The sequence below is a fragment of the Barbus barbus genome (assembly GCF_936440315.1).
Source record: "Barbus barbus genome assembly, chromosome: 13".
Taxonomy (NCBI): domain Eukaryota; kingdom Metazoa; phylum Chordata; class Actinopteri; order Cypriniformes; family Cyprinidae; genus Barbus; species Barbus barbus.
This window is the reverse complement of record NC_136741.1, coordinates 17,275,004-17,296,269: the sequence shown is the minus strand read 5'-3', so window position 1 is coordinate 17,296,269 and position 21,266 is coordinate 17,275,004. Positions and strand designations below refer to the sequence as shown.

At 38.3% G+C, this 21,266-nt stretch overlaps 2 protein-coding genes across 5 annotated transcripts in view; one reads left to right on the top strand and one right to left on the bottom strand.

Moving 5' to 3' along the window:
- Nucleotides 1-13,228, top strand: part of LOC306879135 (leucine-rich repeat-containing protein 7-like) — a gene marked incomplete at both ends in the record, with an annotated part of 75,309 nt that extends 62,081 nt beyond the window's left edge. For all 4 annotated transcript variants that reach the window (XM_079431867.1, XM_079431870.1, XM_079431869.1 and 1 more), the window contains 3 exons: nucleotides 10,585-10,677; nucleotides 11,543-11,617; nucleotides 13,121-13,228. In XM_079431867.1, coding sequence (XP_079287993.1) covers nucleotides 10,585-10,677; nucleotides 11,543-11,617; nucleotides 13,121-13,228 — 276 coding nt within the window. The remainder of the gene's footprint in view (nucleotides 1-10,584; nucleotides 10,678-11,542; nucleotides 11,618-13,120) is intronic.
- Nucleotides 13,229-14,256: 1,028 nt separating this feature from the next.
- On the bottom strand, nucleotides 14,257-20,364 carry LOC306879063 (leucine-rich repeat-containing protein 40). Its single transcript, XM_079431751.1, has 15 exons — nucleotides 20,123-20,364; nucleotides 19,685-19,866; nucleotides 19,282-19,355; nucleotides 19,064-19,193; nucleotides 18,689-18,812; nucleotides 18,461-18,603; nucleotides 18,204-18,376; nucleotides 17,645-17,735; nucleotides 17,473-17,518; nucleotides 17,245-17,353; nucleotides 17,061-17,168; nucleotides 16,874-16,984; nucleotides 16,413-16,490; nucleotides 16,093-16,278; nucleotides 14,257-15,892 (listed from the first exon to the last, which is right to left on the bottom strand). Exons 1-15 carry the CDS (start codon nucleotides 20,265-20,267, stop codon nucleotides 15,787-15,789), a joined length of 1,806 nt encoding a protein of 601 aa, XP_079287877.1. The 5' UTR covers nucleotides 20,268-20,364; the 3' UTR covers nucleotides 14,257-15,786.
- Between the last annotated feature and the right edge of the window lie 902 nt (nucleotides 20,365-21,266).

Genomic DNA, 21,266 nt, shown 5'->3' with positions numbered 1-21,266 from the left:
TCCGCACCACAGGCCATTCCTGCGGTTCGCATTCGAAGGACGAGCATATTAGTACAAGGTCCTGCCCTTCGGGCTGTCCCTGTCATCCCGTGTCTTCACAAAAGTTGCGGAAACGGCACTTGTTCCCCTGAGAGAACAGGGCATTCTCATTCACAACTACCTCAACGACGGGCTCATATTAGCTCAGTCTCAGGATCAGTTGTGCGAACACAGGGACTTGGTGCTCTCGCATCTCAGCCAGTTAGGCCTTTGGGTCAGCTGGGAAAAGAGCAAACTTTCCCCGATGCAGAGGATCTCTTTTCTCAGTATGGAATTGGATTCGGTCGAACAGACAGCACGCCTCACGCAGGAATGTGCTCAGTCAGTGTTGAACTGCCTGAATATGTTCAAGAGCAGGAAAGCGGTCCCACTGAAACAGTTTCAGAGGCTCCTGGGGCATATGGCGGCAGCAGCAGGAGCAGCCACGCCGCTGGGGCTGCTTAATATGAGTCCACTTCAACACTGGCTCCATGGCCGAGTCCCGAGGTGGGCGTGGCAACACAGCACTCACTGGGTCCAAGTCACACCAGCCTGCCGTCAAACTTTCACCCCATGGCCAGACCTTGCATTCCTCCGGGCAGGAGTGCCCCTGGAACAGGTCTCCAGGCATGCTGTGGTTTACACGGATGCCTCCACCACCGGCTGGGGGGCCACGTTCGACGGACTTAAAGTGTCTGGGGTTTGGACAGGCCCCCAACTGCACTGGCACATCAATTGCCTAGAGTCGCTGGCAGTACCCCTTGCCTTGAACCATCTCAAAGTTACAAGGCAAGCACATACTGGTCCACGCGGACAACACTGCGATCATTGCGTACATCAACTGACAAGGTGGTCTACGCTCCTGTCGCATGTCACAACTCGCATGTCGCAACTCGCATGTCGCAACTCGCATGTCGCAACTCGCACCTCCTCCACTGGAGTCAGAAGCATCTGAGGTCGCTTCGTGCCATTCACATTCTGGGCTTGCACATCCGGGCAGCAGACGAGCTGTCACGAGCTGCGCTCCCCGGAGAATGGAGACTCCATCCCCAGATGGTCCAACTGATTTGGAGACGTTTCACAGCCGCTCAGGTAGACCTGTTTGCATCCCCAGAGACTTCTCACTGCCAGTTATTTTACTCCCTGACCGAAGGAACACTCGGCACGGATGCACTGGCACACAGCTATATGCGTTTCCCCAGTGAGCCTTCTCGCACAGACACTGTGCCAGATCAGGGAGGATGAGGAGCAGGTCCCCCTCTATACCCTCTTGGGACCGGTCTCTAGTGCTAAGAGCACTACAGCAGGGCCCATTTGAGCCTTTGCAGACAGTAGAACTGAAGTTTCTATCAATGAAAACTCTGCTCCTGCTTGCATTGGCCTCCATAAAGAGGGTAGGGGACCTGCACGCATTTTCAGTCGATGAATCGTGCCTAGAGTTTGGGGCGGCAGAATCCCAGGTAATCCTGAGGCCCGGCCCAGCTATGTGCCCAAGGTTCCCACTACTCCTTTAAGGGATCAGGTGGTGAGCCTGCAAGCGCTGCCCCCGGAGGAGGCCCAGCCCTAGCTTTGCTTTGTCCCGTCCGAGCTTTGAGATGCTATGTAGACCGGACACAAAGCTTCAGGACCTCAGACCAGCTCTTTGTCTGTCTCGGAGGCTGGCAGAAGGGGAATGCCGTCTCTAAGCAGAGGATGGCCCACTAGATAGATTAGATCGTTAGATTTTATAGCCTTCGTGTGGAGCCGGTATCCTCCGGTGTTCTGACCTCAAATGGGTAGAAGCACTAAGAGGCCCTGGTTAGTGTCGGCTTGCTAAAACTGCTCCAAAGAGTCCGTACTGTAGACCCTGTCGAGCTCCTCCATCCCTTTGGCAGCCAGATGTGGCAGAGCGTCCAGCGCCAGGCCCTCACTCAATGAATCTGTGAGAACCGGTAGAGGGCTGGGTTCCACATGTAGAGACCTAAGCAATCCCATATGTGTAAAGGCACGGTATAGCCTCAAAGCCTGTGTTTCCCCGGCAGACCTTCTGCCATTTTTCAAGAATGTTAGAGTCACCTTAAATTTCCATTTGCACATATATGGTTGTTCATATGGATAAATGCTTCTGAAACCTCCTTCGGGAAGGATGGGGCTTCCGCAACGTTCTTGTTCCAAGTGGAATGAGTACGTTTTCCAGTGTTATCCAGTCTCACCGAGTGGGTAGTGCTACGACAACAGTAGCTGGTCTTCTTGTGGTGAGCCCCGGCCTACGCCGAAAGAGGTGGTGCAGGAGACTCTGTGGCGCTTTTGTGGGGAACCCAATTCGTCGGTCATCATGCAACATGACGTCGAGAGTGACCGACTGAATGGGAACGTCTCGGTTACTTATGTAACCCTCGTTCCCTGAAGGATGGAACGGAGATGTCACGTCCCGTTGCCATGGCTTCTGTACCACCGTTGAGCAGCTGGGTCACCGGCTCGGCTCCTCAGCGAAAACCTGAGTATACGTTGCACCTGCTGCCTACTTAAACTCACGCTGTGATCAGCTGCATGCAATCATCGCATGCCAATGTGCATTGGCTCATTTAGTTTACACTCAAAGTGGATTGGTCTCTCTAAGCGAGATCCCAATTTGTCGGTCATCATCCGACGTGACGTCTCCGTTCCCTCCTTCAGGGAAAGAGGCTTACATTAGGGGTGTGCACGAATAGTCGAACAATCGAATATTTGGTCTGTAATTATTATTCGAACAATAAAAACACTATTCGAATTTTACTATGTGTTAATTTGCTGGTCATAAATGCAGGGAATCCATGATAAATCCTAAGCAGTTATAACTACATGCACTGGGTAGCGCTGTGGAGTGTGTCAACAAGTTGATAGTATTTGATCACAGAATATTGTCATCTGCCTCGCGAAGTTTAGATTTACTTTGATCAAAATGATCTTACTAAATGATCTGACAAAATGTAATTATTTCTGATCAAATGAATTAGTGAAACTGATTTATCATAATATCACCACCACAATGAGAAATCATGAAATCCAAACACAGTCGACTGAGGAAAGACCGCTGTCCATCACTGCTTTCACGACTGCGGGTGAGCACAGCTGTACTCCAATTGAGCCGACAATAGAGCGCATCTGATAGTGAAATGATCTTGAGACATCTATAAAGTTTCCTCGAGAGAGATTGGTTTACCACAAAGCGCTAAGAAACTGTTAGCACACGTTATCTTTGTCAGCGCGTTCTTATTATCAGACTGAGGAACAAACTTTCACCCGATCAAATGGATATTATAGTTTCTCTCAGAATTAATACATGAAACAATGTAAACAATAAATATAGATTGACTCAAGTATATGTAGCCTACGTTCTCTATACTGTAATTGGCACAGTCTGCTTGATTTTTCCATTTGCTCTGCTTGATCTTGAATGCTTTTATATTTTTTCACTCCGTCACACATTCTCACGGAGTGAAAAATACATTGCAGAGCAAAGAGGAAACTGACAACATGCCGACAGACAAGAGAGAGCAGGTTACTTCTGCTATGAAACAGTCTCAGTTTTAAAATTTGGTAATTTTGTGAGAAATTCAAACAATAAATACCGTTTTGTGGCTCTTTAAAGTGTTGTGACAGCTCGCTTTAGTGCCTCAGTTTAAGCGGCACATGAACCGATCATCTTTTCTTATTTACTTCAAGGGCACCTATTATGCCCCTTTTTACAAGATATAATATTGGCCTTGGGTGTCCCCAGAATGTGTCTGTGAAGTTTCAGCCCAAAATACCCCACAGATAATTTATTATAACAGCTGGAACATGTCTTTTTTGGGGTGTGTCTTAAAAAAGAGCTGATTTGGAGTAAATGGCTTTAAATGCAAATGAGCTGCATATTCCCACCCCATCTCCAGAAGAGGGCGTCACATATACATCTCTCTGCATTGCATATCTACAGCAATAAACAGCCGGTTAGACGCAACATAACTGAGAGCGAGAGAACCGGTGTTCAGATATGGGAAGTCAAATGCACTGAAAGTGGGATGAAACAGCGCGATGTTACAGAGCTTGCGCCCTCGCTGATCTGTCATTAGCGCGGATCAATTGGCCGAGCCGCACGACCGAATGAATCTCACACAATATGAACGGTGTGAACTAATCTCACAAGCGCAGCGCTGATCAGTTAAAAAAATACTTAATGTACGCACACAAATACAGTTAAAACGCTAAGCACTATAATGACATGACATTCACAAAGGAGTCTGGAGTGATACATGTATTAAGGTAGATTTTGAGGCGCATTACCTTGAAAAATGAAAGTAATCCACTGCGTCCTCAGCAGCTCAGATGTTGGGAGAAAACGAAGACTCATGTCAAGTCTTGCATGCAAACACAGAGCACCGTGATTGCTTGCGAGAGATTGTTGACATTACAGCTGCTCGAGCACAGAGAAAATGGAGGACAGCGTAAGCACTGAGGGTGGAAACTATAGCAATGCAGGGCTGTCAATCAATGTAGGAGCTGAATGACTTCAGGCCCGTCGCCCTAACATCTCATGTCATGAAGACCATGGAGCGGTTGCTGCTACACCACCTTAGATCACAGGTTCAACATGCACTTGTTCCACTGCAGTTTGCCTATCAGGAGAAAGTGGGTGTGGATGATGCCATTCTCTACCTGCTTCACCGGTCTCTCTCGTACCTGGACAGTGGCTGTAATGCTGTGAGAATTATGTTCTTTGATTTCTCCAGCGCTTTCAACACCATCCAGCCTCCGCTACTGAGTGACAAACTGAAAATGATGGGTGTGGACTCATATCTGGTGAGGTGGATCGCAGATTATCTCACTGGAAGGCCTAAGTATGTCCGGCTGAGGGACTGCACATCTCAGACTGTGGTTAGCAGCACAGGAGCCCCACAGGGAACAGTACTCTCTCCGGTTCTGTTCACCTTGTACACCTCTGCTTTTAAATACAACTTGGACTGGTGTCACATGCAGAAGTTCTCTGATGACACGGCCATTGTTGGGTGTATAAGGAATGGACAGGAAGAAGAATACTGGAGCCTGATCGGGGACTTTGTGGCATGGTGCAGGCCTAACAGTCTGCAGCTGAACACCACCAAGACCAAGGAAATGGTGGTCGACTTCCGTAGGCCTAGACCCCATCTGCAGCCTCTGTCCATTGAGGGTGTCTGTGTAGAGATGGTCCGAACATACAGATATTTGGGTCTGGAGTTAGACGACAGACTGGACTGGTCCCCAAACACGGACGCACTCTATAGGAAGGGACAGAGCCGACTCTACTTCTTGAGGAGGCTGGGGTCCTTTAATATCTGCCAGGAGCTGCTGCAGATGTTCTATCAAACTGTCATCGCCAGCGTTATCTTCTATGCTGTAGTGTGTTGGGGAGGCAGCATTAAGGGGAGGGACGCTACACGGTTGTACAAACTGGTGAGGAAGGCTGGATCAGTAGTTGGTGCTGAACTGGACACCCTGACATCTGTAGCTGAGAAAAAGATCCTCTGAAAGATACTGTCCATCCTGGACAATATCCACCACCCTCTGCACCAAACCATCTCCAGGCAGAGGAGCTCCTTCAGTGACAGGCTGTTGTCCCTGGCCTGCTCTACAGATAGACTGAGGAGGTCGTTTGTCCCTCAGGCTATACGGCTCTTTAACTCTTCCCTGTGAGTAGGACTTGAACTGGACTGTTCTTAATGGATTTTCTAGATTGATGGACACAGAATTGGAGAGCACCGCCGTCTTTTATGTCCCATGCCATCTATATATTTTTATCTTTGCACTGGACTCATAATCTTTACAGTATCTTTATTACCTTTGTTTTTTAATGTTTTGTTGTCTGTTTTAATTTTGCTACTGGATACCTGAATTTCCCCTTGGGGATCAATAAAGTATCAATCAATCAATCAATTGATTATAACGGGAGTTTTTTGAGCATGCTTAAACTCATACTAGAATGAAGTCTGTCATGTCCTTTGATAATTTAAATGTTCTTTGCTTGCTTTTTGTATGGAATTTATGTGCTGTTTGAATAAAAGTGGAAATGAAAGCGTTAGAATTAGTAATTTAAGTTTTTATTAAATGATGATCACATTATATGCAAATTCAGTCGTATTAAAAATATTTTGTGACATGACACCCATATCTGGTAGGGTAAACGTACCTATTGAGCTCTCCAAAATCTACATTGAGACATTTTTAGTGCACAAGATATTGGTTTCAGTACAAAAAGTTACATTATTTTTTTATTTTTTTATCTCTCACACAAAAATGTTTAATTGTATTTTAAATGACAAAAGCATTTCAATTAAGATATACATCATTAAATTCAAAAAGTCCGGTTGTGCTTAATGGGTACATTTTTGTCAATCACACAAAAACAGAACACTAAAATCAAGCAACAAAGCATTCAAGTTGATCAGTTATATATTCATAGTGAAGTGTCATCTAAGCACATAACATCTATACTAGTCCACTTTCAGCTAAGTAACATTCAAAAATCAAATAAAACAAACCAATAAAACATTTCATTCATGGGGACGAACATAGAAACTAGCCTCTAACTAGCCCCTAAACATCTTTTTAAATGATTGTTAACTCATCTATAATCTCTTAAAGTGGGAGAACACTACACGATTTTTGCCCCGATTTTCCACAGATTTACAGTCTGGAGTTGATGCTAGTTGCCAAAGTTCAGAGCCAGTCTACAGATTTGAGTCGACTGATTCCATAGAAAATTTATTAACTTTAAATATTAACTGATGGTTGTCACTTTAAGTCTGTTTATGAAGTATTTACATAGACATTCAATGTGGAAGAGTTTAAAGAGAGCACACTGAGCTTAATTGGAGCAGCAACGATTTTTAATATATTTCATATATTATTAAAATGACAAGATTTTGCTAAATAAATAGTCTAGGTCATGTATTAAGTTAACACATATTTTAATATGAACAACTATTATTAACAATATTTAGAAAAGCTGTGTGATTTTCATAGTAGTGCACCCTTTAAGCTTACTTTACAATAATATAAAATCTTAAAAAATTACAGCCCTGTAAAACCACAGACCAGCAATAAACTGTCAATTTATAATATTATGGATGTAAAAGTACAAGCCAGTAATGCCTGTGAAGTGATATGTTAGCGTAGCACACAATCTTATACTGCTAGTCAACTAACTGTGTTCTGTAGCATCTGCGCTGTGTTGCTAAAACTATTTTTTGGATCTAATGTAGTTATGTCCCACATGCAAGTTCCAGGTTATAATATGCAAAAGTCTGAACATTAATCTCTCAATTTTACAATAAGTAGTGAAACTTGCCCAAAATAAAGGCTTAAACATCTAAAAACACACATTTAAGGGGCTACTCTTTTAGTTTTTAGACAGCTTTCAAAATGCCTGCCAGACAGTGTGAACACATGGGCTACATTCACACCGCAGGCAAATGTTGCCCAAATCAGATTTTTTTTGCTCACACGTGACTGTTTTTTTGTCATGACAGTGTGAACAGCACAAACCACATGGAATCTGATCTTTTCAATTCTGATTTGTGCCACTTCCATATGTGGTACTAAATCCGATTAATGTCAGATGTTTTGCAATGTGAACGGTCATGTTGGATTTCATACAGCTTTTACGTCACACTCTAGATTGACATTTGTCATAATTCCACGCTGACGAGAGACACTTAAAAGATTTTACATACCCAAAGTTATCAGGACAGTAGCGAAAAGTAATCAGTGGAAGTACAGTGATGTGTCAGAAGTCATATGTATTTATAGTGACAACTCCACAAGCGAAACATGAGGGTATCATAAGTTTCAAAACTCTGCTGTCTTTTGTCACATCCTCGTCTTTATTTTTTCATATTGCCTATGCATAATTTCGCTGGCTTCTGCAGCAGATCACACCATAAATAAACGCATAATCACTTACTTTATATCCTCCGTGTTAATTCCGTACGAGGCGTGCTGGGCTAGTGTTGCCAAATCCAGTTTCAATGCGCGATTGGGCTATTTTTTCCACTGTTGCCGCAGGTTATTTTTCAACTTTGTGGGTTAACGCGACCCCACTAACGCGATATTTACCCCCTGAACATGATTAGGCTAGTTTTGGACTAGTTTTGAGAAACAATTGGCGATATGGTTTTGAAAATCTAGAAACCCTGTTCGTATCGTTCTTTTGCGCATGCAGGTCAGTTCAGAACCATGATCTGTTCACACTGTAAATCTGATGTTGGCCACATTTAATACAACAATGTGAACAGCTATACAAAAAAATCAGATCTGAGAAAAAGATCGGAATTGATCACTATGGAAATTACAGGAGGTATATAGTAACAAACATATCAATTAGTTAAGACATCAAGTAGGATAATAAATTATTTTTTGTTTTTATAATCTGATCTCAAAAATGGAAGTGTGCTTAATGCGTACGTGCGCTTAATATATACGTTTACCCTACTTATGGAAGCCTTTTTCCACCACTCAGTTAAAAAATGTAATTGGACAGAATTTGTCAGAATTAGCTACGAGATGTAAACACGCAATTGCGAGAGAGTAAAAATTGTGAGATAAAAAGTCACAATTACCTTGTTTTATTTTTATTCAGACGTTACCATATGTGCTTGCCTAAAAGACGGGGTTATGATGTGCGTTAATAGATTACACTAACATTAGGCACATTTTAGCCTTACAGTCAGTTCACCCTCTGCCTATGAACAGAAGGGATTTTATTTCAGCCGTGGAAAGACATCAGTACACACAATTTTCAAATTTAAGTCCACCGAAGTTAATCTACTCTCCTGGGCTGCATTTCCTAAAAGCATCATAAGCTTAAGTACATTGAAGACCCATTGAAATCAATAGACTACGATCAACTTAAGCTTATGTTGCTTTTGGGAAACACAGCCTTGTCCGGTTTGTTTGTCAGACAAAATGGCAGTTCTGGCGTTATGATTGGTCAGCTCACCTGTCAGTCAAACTCCCTGTGAAGGGTCAATTAAGATTTCTGTTGCAATCATGGAATGTCAATTCAGTGTTTCCTTGTTCTTCAAATATTCAGAGGGTTGGTAACTCTGAATCTCCTACTTCTTATTACTAAGGCTATATCTGCTTTAATTCAGAAAGATATGAAAATGGCGTCTGGGTTCACTAGCATTTTCCAAAAGTTGCTTGTCCACACTGGAACATCAGAAAACACTTAAATCATCTTACTGCGCACATATAAATCATAATAAAAGTTCACTAAAATTATACAGAGAGACTAGACATTAAAGTTCTCGCACTTTTTTTCCGGCACAATCATTTTATTAGAAAAATATCCAAGGTCTATTCACTATATACACTAAAATCTTAAAATTGAATGTATGGAAGCCACAGAATTAAAAAAAAAAAAAAGAAAAAAAAAAAGGTAACTGACCCTTCACAAAGACCTGCCCCCCTTCGGTATAGTTGCTATGTCTGACAAGCCATGCTGCTCTTATGCCATACATCATGTTCTCACGCAGTGAAAAATACATCATGGAGCAAAGAGGAAACTGACAACACGTTGACAGACAAGAAAAAGCAGTCTACAGTTTCAAACTTGGTCTTTTTTCTTTTTTTTTTTAAGAAATTCAAACAATAAATAGCGTTTTGTAGCTCTTTAAAGTGTCGTAACAGATCGCTGTAGCGCCTCAGTTCAAGCGGCAGGTGAACCGATCATCTCTTCTTTACTAACTATAGCTTGAAATAAACATGAATGAACATCAGAAGGTACCTTTTTTGAAACGCAGAAAGATGTCAATACACACCATTTTTGAAGTTCAAGTCCACCAACTATCTACTCTCCGGTCTGGTTTGTATGTTGTACAAAAATGGCAGATTTGTACAACATACAATCTAACATTGGTTTGATTACCTGTAAAGGGTAAATTGTGACTTTTCACAATTTGGATGTTTCTCCCAATTCTTAAAAAAAAAAAAAAAAAAAAAAAAAAAACTGAATTAGGAGATAAAAAATAAAAATTGTTTATATCTCGTAATTCGGTTTTGTTTATTTGTTGAAACAATGAAATAAAAATAAAGGTAATTCTGGCTTTTTATCTCACAATTCTGACCATTTTCTGACCATTTTCTTCTCAGAATTTAGAGTTTATATTATTAACATATTGGCTGTTTATTAGTACTTTTAAAGCACATACTGTATTAAGTTTTTTGAAGCAAAAGTCCTAGTTAATGGTATATTAATGGTGAGAACTGGACCTTTAAATAAAGTGTGACCAAAAAATGTGAGAGACAAAAATTTGCAATTACTTTTGTTATCCTGTAGCAATGCTTGTACAACCATAGATATCGATGCGTATGATATGCGTCAAATTACTAAACATCATCGGTTTCGAATAACTCCTTTTTCACAGTTGACACTACAACACGAATTGTCAACAATATGAGTGTCTACAAAAACGACATCATAATGTGAATGAAAGGCCAAAACGCAGATAAAGAAATGCATTTTCAAATGCGTCCAGAAGAATGTAGACATTGCCTTAAAGTTGAAATTCTGTTTTATGTTTTTGACAGCTCTGTGTGAGGATCGAGAAGAACCCTGGCCTTGGTTTCAGCATCTCAGGGGGAATCAGTGGACAGGGGAACCCCTTCAAGCCCTCGGACATGGTAAGACCATTTTTTAAAGGATAGAGCATAACAATATGCTAATTTCAGCATGTCAGCATTCTAAGAAATCGCATTAAAATGATGCTTTATATAGAACAAAATCAAAGCCATTTCTCTTCAGTTAGTAAAGTGTGTCTCTCAGTAGAGTTGCCATGGAAACATGCGCTACTGCAATGCACAACCTTGAACACCAGCTGACTGCATTACCTTTTAACCTTTTCATGTCTTGGCAACATTTGGCGATAGTTAAAACAAGTGTTTTGTGACTCAGATGTTGCTGAAGCACATGAAAAAAGACCAAGTTTCCATTTAATGTGTAGCTGTATGTTAGGAATGTGTATTAATATCATACTATGTTTAGATTTGCATGAAAAAGTGTCGTTCTTTTTTTCCCATAAGGTTTTCAGCATAGCATAAAGACTGCTTGTGTTGTGCATTGTTACTTTGGGGTTCTAAGAAGCCGAATCCCTGTGAGCCCTGAAGAAATGATGTAAAGTTTGGTGGACTCTCAACATGTGGCGCCAATAATAAGACTTGATATGTGTTGACATGGCGCATACTGATGGGTCCCACATGTAATTTTAATCTTTATGCTTTATAATCTCTGCCTTGATTCCAGCACAAAAACACTATTCTCTATAGTAAAATATAAATTAATCGTTTTATATTTGTTTTATCAGTTTAACATTTACTTGTAAAAGGTAATACTTTCATAGATGAAGGTAATTTTTTTAATAGATTTCCTTGGAATTTATTAGAAAAAAAAGAGAGAGAAACAAGAAAATCTAAATCCAGATTAAAAGGCAAAGATTCTAAACCATAGTCACCATGTGGTTCCTAACCTCATATCACTTTTGACTTATAGGGTATCTTTGTTACTAGGGTACAGCCTGATGGACCTGCCTCCAACGTTCTTCGACCAGGGGACAAAATTCTGAAGGTAACACTGTTCTCCATCACATTGTCCCACAAGTTGTGACAATGCCCTCTTCCGCCACATTGCCAGTGGAGGGCTTTGCATGTGGCATTAAATGTCTAATATGTATGTATGTGTGTGCGTGTGTGTGTGTGCGCGTGTGTCTCAAACAAGTGAGCATGGACCTCTGTTAGTGTCTGACCAACTTTGACATGCATTATTGTTCTGATTTTAAAGAACAGATTATTATAACCTTTTGTCTTGCAAGTCAATAAAATGGCATGAAATATTTGGCATAAAATATAAATTTATTAATCATATATTACAAAATTAATGTAAATTCGTCAGACTAATGTACACCACCAACCTCAATTTACATTTAACTTTGAGATGCAGATTGAATCTGGTCTTTCTAAAGTGTAGTGAAATATATACTTTTACCTCCCAAAAATGACTAATTAAATATCTTTATTATTTTGAACAATATTATTTTATTATTAGCAATTTAAACTAAGATTTCATTTGTGAACATTAGTTAAACAATACTTGAACATTTATTAATATTAATCAATGTTAATGTCAACATGTACTAATGCATGTTTAAATTCAAAATTTATATTGGGTAACATTAACATGAACAAACAATGAATTACATTTTACTAATTAACATTATGATAACACTGTATATTGCCCATTGTTAGTTCATTTTATCTAGCTAATGCATTTAACATTTTAAAGTCTTACCTATTTCCTATTAATATCTGTGTTAACAGTTATGTGCAACATATGTGCAACAGTTATGTTGCTTAATATTTTTATGGAAACCGTGATACATTTTTCTTTGCTTAACAGAAAAAGTTCAAAAGAATAGCATTTAAAACACTGTAACTGTCTTTCCTGTGTCTTTTAATGCATCCTTACTGAATTATTTATTTTGAATTTAAAATAAATCTTAATGAATTCTAGTAAACCTTTTGAATTGCAGTATGGATAAATATACTTATAGAATATAGAAAAAAATATTTTTTTTGTAGAACATTTCCAAAAAAAAAAAGCACATATAAAGTGCCATGCAATCATCATCCAAGCCTATAAATTGCTGTTCAGTATCGGTTTACAAATTTTGCCAAAAGCAAAAAGCTTGGCATTGCTGCCTTACTTATACAGGGGCAATCCAGCCTCTGTGTGCCTAAATAACTTCATGGGAAGTTATTGGGTTGTCTCAGGTTTTGTGCACGCCACTAGAATGGCCTACAGAAAGCAGCTCCTTCTCTTTCCACAGATCCAGAGTGTCTAAAGACCAGCTTCTTTCCACCTTCTCTCCTTTTACAGCATGATCTCCTGTGTGCATCTCTCTCTCTTGTCTCTCTCTCACAGTGTATATCTCTTTATCCTCTCTGAGCTAGGCCTGCTCCCAGCCCTCCTGTGCTACCGTGCCTGTTGCTGCCCTCCTCCATTCCTCCCTCCTTTCTTCCACGCCTCTCCCAGTTCATTTTGTTTACCATGTGCTTCATTCTTGCATTGCAGGCCAACGGACATAGTTTCTTACACATGGAGCATGAAACTGCAGTGTCTCTTCTGAAGAATTTCCCGAAAACTGTGGACTTGGTAATCTTAAGGGAGAGCACAACATAAATATTTTTATAGCTTAAAGACTTCTCACCCAGATGGAACACAGGAACTTGTACATCATCTTTTTATCTAGGAACAATTTTGCCAATTGCTGGACCAATGGCAAATTCCAGTGCCAAATGTACACTAGAGGACATATATAATAACGTTACATATGGCTTACACATTCTACATGAACATACATTGGTTGAAATCTTTCGTTGATGTTGCTGATATTCTTCTTTATCTCAGCCTGTGGCTGTAAGTGGGTGCACTTTTTCCTGCTTATTTATATGGCGTATTATTTTGTACCTATTTTTCCTAGCAGCTTTTCGGTTTAATCTTGGAGCATGAAAGCACATCTGCTTTTAAGGACATTTACCCACCATAACACTGCCTCAACTTTGTAAATGCCTTGTGTAAATATATACATTTACAACTCAAATGTGATAAGAGTGTAGAATGTGAAAGACACATTGATGATTTTCTAACACATCGATGAGTTTTTGTAACAACTTAGAAGAGACATCTCACGAAAAAGACAATTTAGGGAAATCGAAAAAGTCCCCTTTTAATATTGATAAATCCTAACCTTCTGTATTTGCACAAATCAAATGACAGAAATGAAACCCGAAGCAATATTTCTTCCATTTGTGTGGTTTTCCTGCAGCACCATCTATTGGTATTCATGGATTTTTCCTAGCCCAGATCAGGGTGGGTTTTGTTCATTTGCTAAGTAATGTGAATGTACATTTCCATGTTTTTTTATTTGTTATTATTCCCATATATCTTTGGTGGCTGCCAGGAAAATTCATACACATGTGGCAGTTTATTGGCAACACAGTTTTCTATATAAAAATGTACTTTCATATCACATACTACAGTTTAAGTGAGGAAAAAAAGGCAAAAAAGCTTAATTCCAGTTGCTTCGTTGTTGTTACGCTGCTTTAAGGTTTTTAAATATTTTTTTAACAGAATAAAGGGAAATCCTGTCATAAAACGGACTAGATACAGTGTACACATGTAAGGCTTTACTGATTGGAGCATGCTTTCACTCTTAAACTTGTTTTATTAAGATGCTTATTAGGGGTCAATGTGTTTTGGACAAAGCATTTTTACATAACCATTGTTTTACATATCTTTTGGCCTTTTTTTTTTTAATCAGTCATTGTGACAAACAGTGCCATAATATCCCTCAAAGAAGAAAAAAAAACCTGGGCATGTTTCAAATGTTGCTAAAAATGTAGCATTTAGGAGGAGTTTGGAGCCGAAATGCACTCTGAAAGACCCCGACACAACATCCACTGCATTTAGCTTCAGAGAAATATTGTTGATTATTAAATAAAGATTATTATGGATGATGCAATTAATTGTTCAAATACTATTGTGAAAGAACATTTGATAATGATTATTTTTACTAAATGTTTTCAAATAATGGTTTCTAATATATTGATATAATTAGCCATGCTCAAATTGTTAAATTTTATAAAGAACAAAACCAATGTATGGACAGAGAGTTAGATTGTGAAGGAAGGAAACACTAGAAACAAATATGTACAATTCTTTCTAAAGTAATTGTGAATTTGTGTCATAAACATATGTATATGAATATACAAATGGTCATTTTTGTATGTGTTTAAAGACCTATTGAATATAAAAGGTAATATATGGTACTATTCAGTCTAATTGCAGTATTGATGTAAATAACTATGAATGGAGACATTTAAATAATTTATTCCAATAGATTGTGAATGTACTTAAAGCTTTCTGCAGTATTAAGACTTACTGAACTTGAATGCCGTTTCATTTTTGTGAAAAGTAATTATATCTAGAAGAAATTCAATTTAGTTCAAAAGAATTAGTGACAATTTATCATTTATTTGCACATGCAAGTTTTCTCCTTCCAATTTTTTTCTGTATTACCGCAAATATGTAATTGATGACATATATTCTGTGTCTAGAATGCATTTTGCAGATGATATATGTACATATTTAAAATAAATTTTAGTTAAAAAAAAATTAAATAACAAACCTGTATAAAAAGGAGAAGAAAGTCCATTGCTGTTCAGCAAATATTGGAGCCATTTTCGGCTTTGGAGTACAGATTTTTTTCAGTATCTAAGAGGTGTTTTGAATAATGTATCTTTATTGTACAAATAATAAAAATGTCACTATTGTTACTACTGGTCATTCTGTGGTCCTTTATAGACGATAAAAAAGCCTTTATTTTCATAATTTATTACTAGTGCTTTCATAATAGAAAATATAAACATTCACACTGAAAAGCAATTATAAAATTTAAAACTTCAACACAAACAACATTGTTTGGTTCATTTTTTTGACAATGTCTTAACTTCATTACAACGCATGCCGAAGGTTTGTTTATAAAAGCCTGTAATGACTTTACAATGTCATTTTTAAGGGTAGAGTGACAGGTAAGATGAATTAAAACAAGTGGCAGGAGATGATTTATAATTGTGTCTTGTTGTTTTATACTGTCAGGAAGTGCAAATAATCAAAGTGTTATGGCACAAGAATTGATCGTTTATCAATGACGGTTAAAGTAACATTAAAAGTGAAGATTATGTTGGAATACGACTTCGGAGATACTCAAGGACAGCATCTGTTCCTTTACTGAGGATGGCAGCCCTTGGATTACGGAAAGGATTCCCATCAAGCATTAGAGCCCTAAAGATATAGGATAAATCATAAGATCATACTTAACTAACAGGCTCAAGACCTTTGTAACAGTACTCAGTTTTTCAGAGTTTTCGTCCAGATTTTCAGTTGAACAGCCTGTACGTTTGTTCTCGCTGCCTCATTTTCATTAAAAAAGGTCAAATATGGAGTCCACAGCTTGCTAGAATCAGAAGGAAAATTACGCTCACCTCAGACTGGTACAGTTGCCAAGTTCTGGTGGCACTTGCATTATATCATTGTTGGACAGATCCAGAGTAGACAGATTATTTAGGGTCTTCATTTGGACTGGATCAATGCCTCCAACTTGATTGTTACTGATTAAAATGGTCTCAAGGGATGAGATGCGGTACAGCACTTCTGGGAATGACTTGAACCTAAAGAGAAATGTAAATAACTATTCAGACCACAAAAAATCCCACCAAAACAGTGATATTGTTTAGATTGTCAAACTGATTTAATAATTGCTCATTTTACACAGTGGGGTAAGGGTGAAAATGGTAGAACCTGCCTATTAAAAGCCAAAATAACACTCCGCAGTTTGGTTAAGCCTTCCAGCTCCATTGGCAGTGAGATCAATAGATTGTTTCTAAAACAAAAAAAAGGCATTAGTTCAGTGCACTTTGTTATGGTAAAATGTCACACTTAAGTGACCTCAGAGCTCTTATATATTTAAAATCATATTCATTAAGCAATATTTTGCTTTGAAGTGACATTTATCAGAGCACAAAATATCTGAAAAATACAGATATTACTTTTTTTCCTCTTTGCAAAACTTCCATCTACTACTGTATGTAATTACTGTAGTTTTTTTTTACTCTGTGCCATCTTAAAAATAGCACTCTACCTAAATGAGTAACAGAGAGGATAATTTAGAGAGGATGTGGCAAAAACAACTGTGAACCACCGAATTAGCAAAATAAGATCTTTAAATTGGAGCCTTAAAAGGACATAAATTAAGTTAAGGATTACCTGAGATCTATATGTACCAGTTGTTTCAACTTGGAAAAGTCCACCGGAATGGTTGTTAGCTTGTTAAACCCAAGATTAATGTCTGCTAGGGTGTCCTTTAACTCCAAAATTCTGCAGGAAATGAGAATAGCAAGTGTTCAGTAAATCTTTGAAACGCTTCTAACGACATGGAATGGCCAATTATTACCTGGGTGGAACTGCCGTCAGCTGATTTTTGCTAAAGTTTACATTGGCCACAGGACTATCGCCAACTGCATCAAACACCTCATCTGGGATGGAAGCCTCATGTTTCTCACTAATTAAAATGGCAGGTTTTTACTTTTAAATACACAAAATCCTGCAAAGTCACTTGGGAGGATTTTTTGTTTTACCTGTAGTCTACTGTTTTCAGAGTTTTGATGGCATGCACATTGATTTTAGCTTGGCTTGGGAGGGTCAATGCTGTTTTTGGCTCTTCTTTCAAGACGCCATCTGGTTGCTCTACATTTCAAACAAGACAAAACCACAATGATGTTACAAAAGAGAACATTCTTTGTCCTTTTTATAATAATTGAGGCTGAAAAACTATACTAAACCTTTACACGATTATATAGACGTACCTTGTACTCGACTTCTGAGATATTTCAGGAGTTCACCAGTGCCTTTCTGCATAGAATATATTATACAAGACTGATTTCAGACTTTTTAAATGTTGTATCTGAGACTACTAAGAACAAAAAGGAGACAGGAAAAGCCCTTTTACAGGCCAGCTGTGATGTGTTGAACACTCACAGTCAGGAGGTCTCTGCGGATTGCCCTCAGTGGATTGCCCTCCAAAGTCAAAGATTTCAGCTTGGGTAATGCGCCAAGTCCACACGGCAGACTGTTTAATAAAAAGAGAGGCTTTTTAGGATTTTCTTTTTTCTGCAGAACACAACAGATGATATTATGCTGGTAACAAAACTGATGTTTTGGTGACCACTTTCTTCCATTTTGCTGCATTGTTTCTGGTCATTGAACAATTATGGAATATGGATATTATGGAACCAATTTGTTTAAAAATTATTCAAATACCTTCTTTTTTAGGTTCAGAATATAGAAGGTCATATAGTTTTGGAATGAAATGAGCAGAGTAAATAATTTTCATTTTTGGGAGAGACATCACTTTAAAACTGGTACTCTACAAAAGAGAATTTTTTAAATCTGCGCTCTCCCATCTTACGGTACAGTGTTTTCAGTTTACGGAGTTATAAAAAATAACGATAGTCCATAATTCTTTTCCCTGGTGGAACATGACAAAACACAGCACTATATTTTACAGTATATATACACAATAACATATTCCCAGCACCTGCTGATGTCATTGTTAGTAAGATCCAGACGCTCCAGGCCTTGCAGTAGGGTTATTTCTTCAGGAAGGCTCTTCACCTTGTTATCTCGGAGCTCCAAGAAACTCAGAGCACTCAAGTGCTTCAAATGGTCTGTCTCCAATACCTCAATCTGGTTGTTCCCACAGTGGAGTTCCTTAATATATATAAACAGCGCTGTGTTAGCCTTTTTCTCAAGACAATTAGAACTTATTCTACCACATCAGTGGTTGTGGTTTACCTTGAGTGTTTTACAGCAGGGCAGTTGGGGAAGGAAGCGTAACTTGTTGTGTTTTAAGTAAAGCTGCTCGAGGGACTCCATCTGAGCCAGGACAGAAGGAATGCTCTCCAGTTGATTCTGGGAACAGTCCAGCATTCTCAGGTCTGTTAGGGTTAACAGAAAATGGATGAGTTCACAGGTTAATTGATAAACATGATTCACATCTAACCCGCTACGGTCAAAACATACTTTTCATTTCACTGATGGCAGGAGGGAGACTCTTGAGCTTGTTGCAGGACAAATTCAATTTCACAAGATTTTTCAGGTTCGCCAGGCTTTCTGGAGCGTCCATTAGATGATTGTTGGAGAGATCCTTCAAGAGGAAAGAGTAGGAAACAACTAAATAATGAGAATCCAAAGATTTAACAAATGATCTTCATACAGCAGTGGATGAAGTGACCTCTTTCAAAAACATTAAAAGATCTTACCGACCCCAAATTTTTAAATGGTAGTGCGTATATGTTAAATGAAAGATATTACTACTATCTGAGGATCTAGGCTTGTATAATGCTGTTGGAAAGTTAAGAGTTTGTTGCTGGTCAAGACAAGATCTCTGTCACTTACAAGGTCATCTAAATTAACCAGCTGCCCAAAATCCTGGGGAATCTGTTCGATCAGATTCTGTTGCAGATGAAGACATCGCAGGTTTGTAAGTCTCCAAAGACCCGAAGGCAATTCTGTCAGTTTATTGTGACTGCAGAGAGGACCAGGTATTATGACAAGTTTTACACTCAAAATAGGTAGATATATTGCTCCGTACATAGTGTTGTCTCCATTAGTACCTCAATATGAGCTTTTGTAGTTGCTCTAGATCTCCAATAGAATCTGGCAGTGAGTTTAGTTGATTGTCATGGATCTGGAAAAGGGCAACACAGAAAGCTGCTATAGTAAGTATAGACAATGTAGACCCACAAACATGGAAATTAAAATACTAAGATTTTTCAAGTTACATTTATAATTTGTTTTTAAAAAAATAAATATGAATATTGTGGAACCTGTATATTAATGAAATAAAATACAACAATGTAATGGTAATATGTGGTTTATAGAAGTGGTTACATTTATTAAACCATAGGAATTAAACCATTTAAATTTCTCTGCTAAGGAATAGAATAAAAAGTGTTGATAAGCAGGGTTTAGTTTGTAAAAACATTCTCAAACTAAATGCGCTGTGCAAAAACCTACATCCAGGACAACCAGGGCAGGGAGGAGTCTGATGTCTTCAGAGAGGCTCTGGAGTTTGTTGGAAGACAGAAGAAGTTTGGTCAAATCCGTCTGTTCCCACCACCGATCTGCAGCTCCAAACGACAAGTTCTGCTGAGCTTCCTGAGGTGTGTCTATGTTCAGCCTCCACACACTCGGAGGAACTGAACCCAAATAGAGTAACGTTACACTTTCAGAAATTCACCACAGTAAACATTTCTTCCCCCAACTGTTGCTACAGCTGTTGTTGTTATTTTATGCGAGTCATGATAAGATCTCATTCAAACTTTTTGGACAGAAACCTGAACAAAATCTAATTTTAATGTATTTTCCCATGCCATTAATGATAAATGTAATATCTGCTGGTTGCTATGGTAATTTTTGTGACTGCTGTCGGGTAAAGTTAGTAATTACTGTTACCTTCAGTTAGACCGCGGCTGGACAGATTGAGCTGTCCGCTCTTTCTAGCAGCTTTCAGTAAACCAAATGGGACAGGACAGTCTTCTTTCTCCTGCCTAAATCCCGCTCTAGAGTCCACATGTGCTCCTCGTTTGAATCGAGACATGAATGCGAAATATGAGATGATTTAAAACACCTGTAAACGTGAATGAGGTTGTAGTGTTGTGAAGTAAACGTCAACGACTCAAAACTATAACTATAATGAGGGGCCTCCGATTTTTTAAAATAAAAGTCCCAAAAAAGAAAGTTTTCACGTGTGACATAAATATAGTGTATAAAATATTTCTACCATAATTTAGAAATTCTAAAATATAACTAATATTTTCCAATATAGTAGAAAGCTTTTTATTATTTATTGGCCCTTATATAAGAAACCTCAATTACATCTTCAGCTCCCAATAGTTGTTGATATTAAATACAAACCCCCCCCTTTAATGTTACAACCGTTTCCTGGTTTGCTTACACAGTATTTTGAAGCTTTATGGATGTACAGTACACATAATGACCCATTACGTCCACGTGTAGGATCCAGTATGGTAATATGATCAGCAGATGGTGCTATATGTAGCCAGATTTATGATTTATCCTCTCATCTTTAATAAAGATACAGCTTTTAAAACCCTTTTTTTTAATGTAATATATTAAAGTAAAAACAGTATATTGAAGAAAAAAATGCATCATTTAAATAATGAGAATATATTATTACATAAATAACAAATATTTGATATATATATTTGAATAGCTCAAGCTTTATGCATACTGCGCTTGAATATAATATTGAATTTTACATATAAAAAATAATCATTAATTATTAATATATATATATATATTTTTTTTTAAATAATTAAAAATATATATTATAACAGGCTGCACATACCTGATTATACATTATTATAACACAACTGAACTCTAGAAAGTGTCTTCTTCAGGGTCATTTTACAATATGACCTTCAAAAACATAACTGGAGAATAACAGATCTGGACTAAAATAAAATCTTGGACATCTCCACATAATTTTCAAATAACACAGACCGATGAAAATACAATCCTCTTCAGTCAATAATAAGTAATAATCATGTTTTATCATTTGCCTGCCAATCTTTAA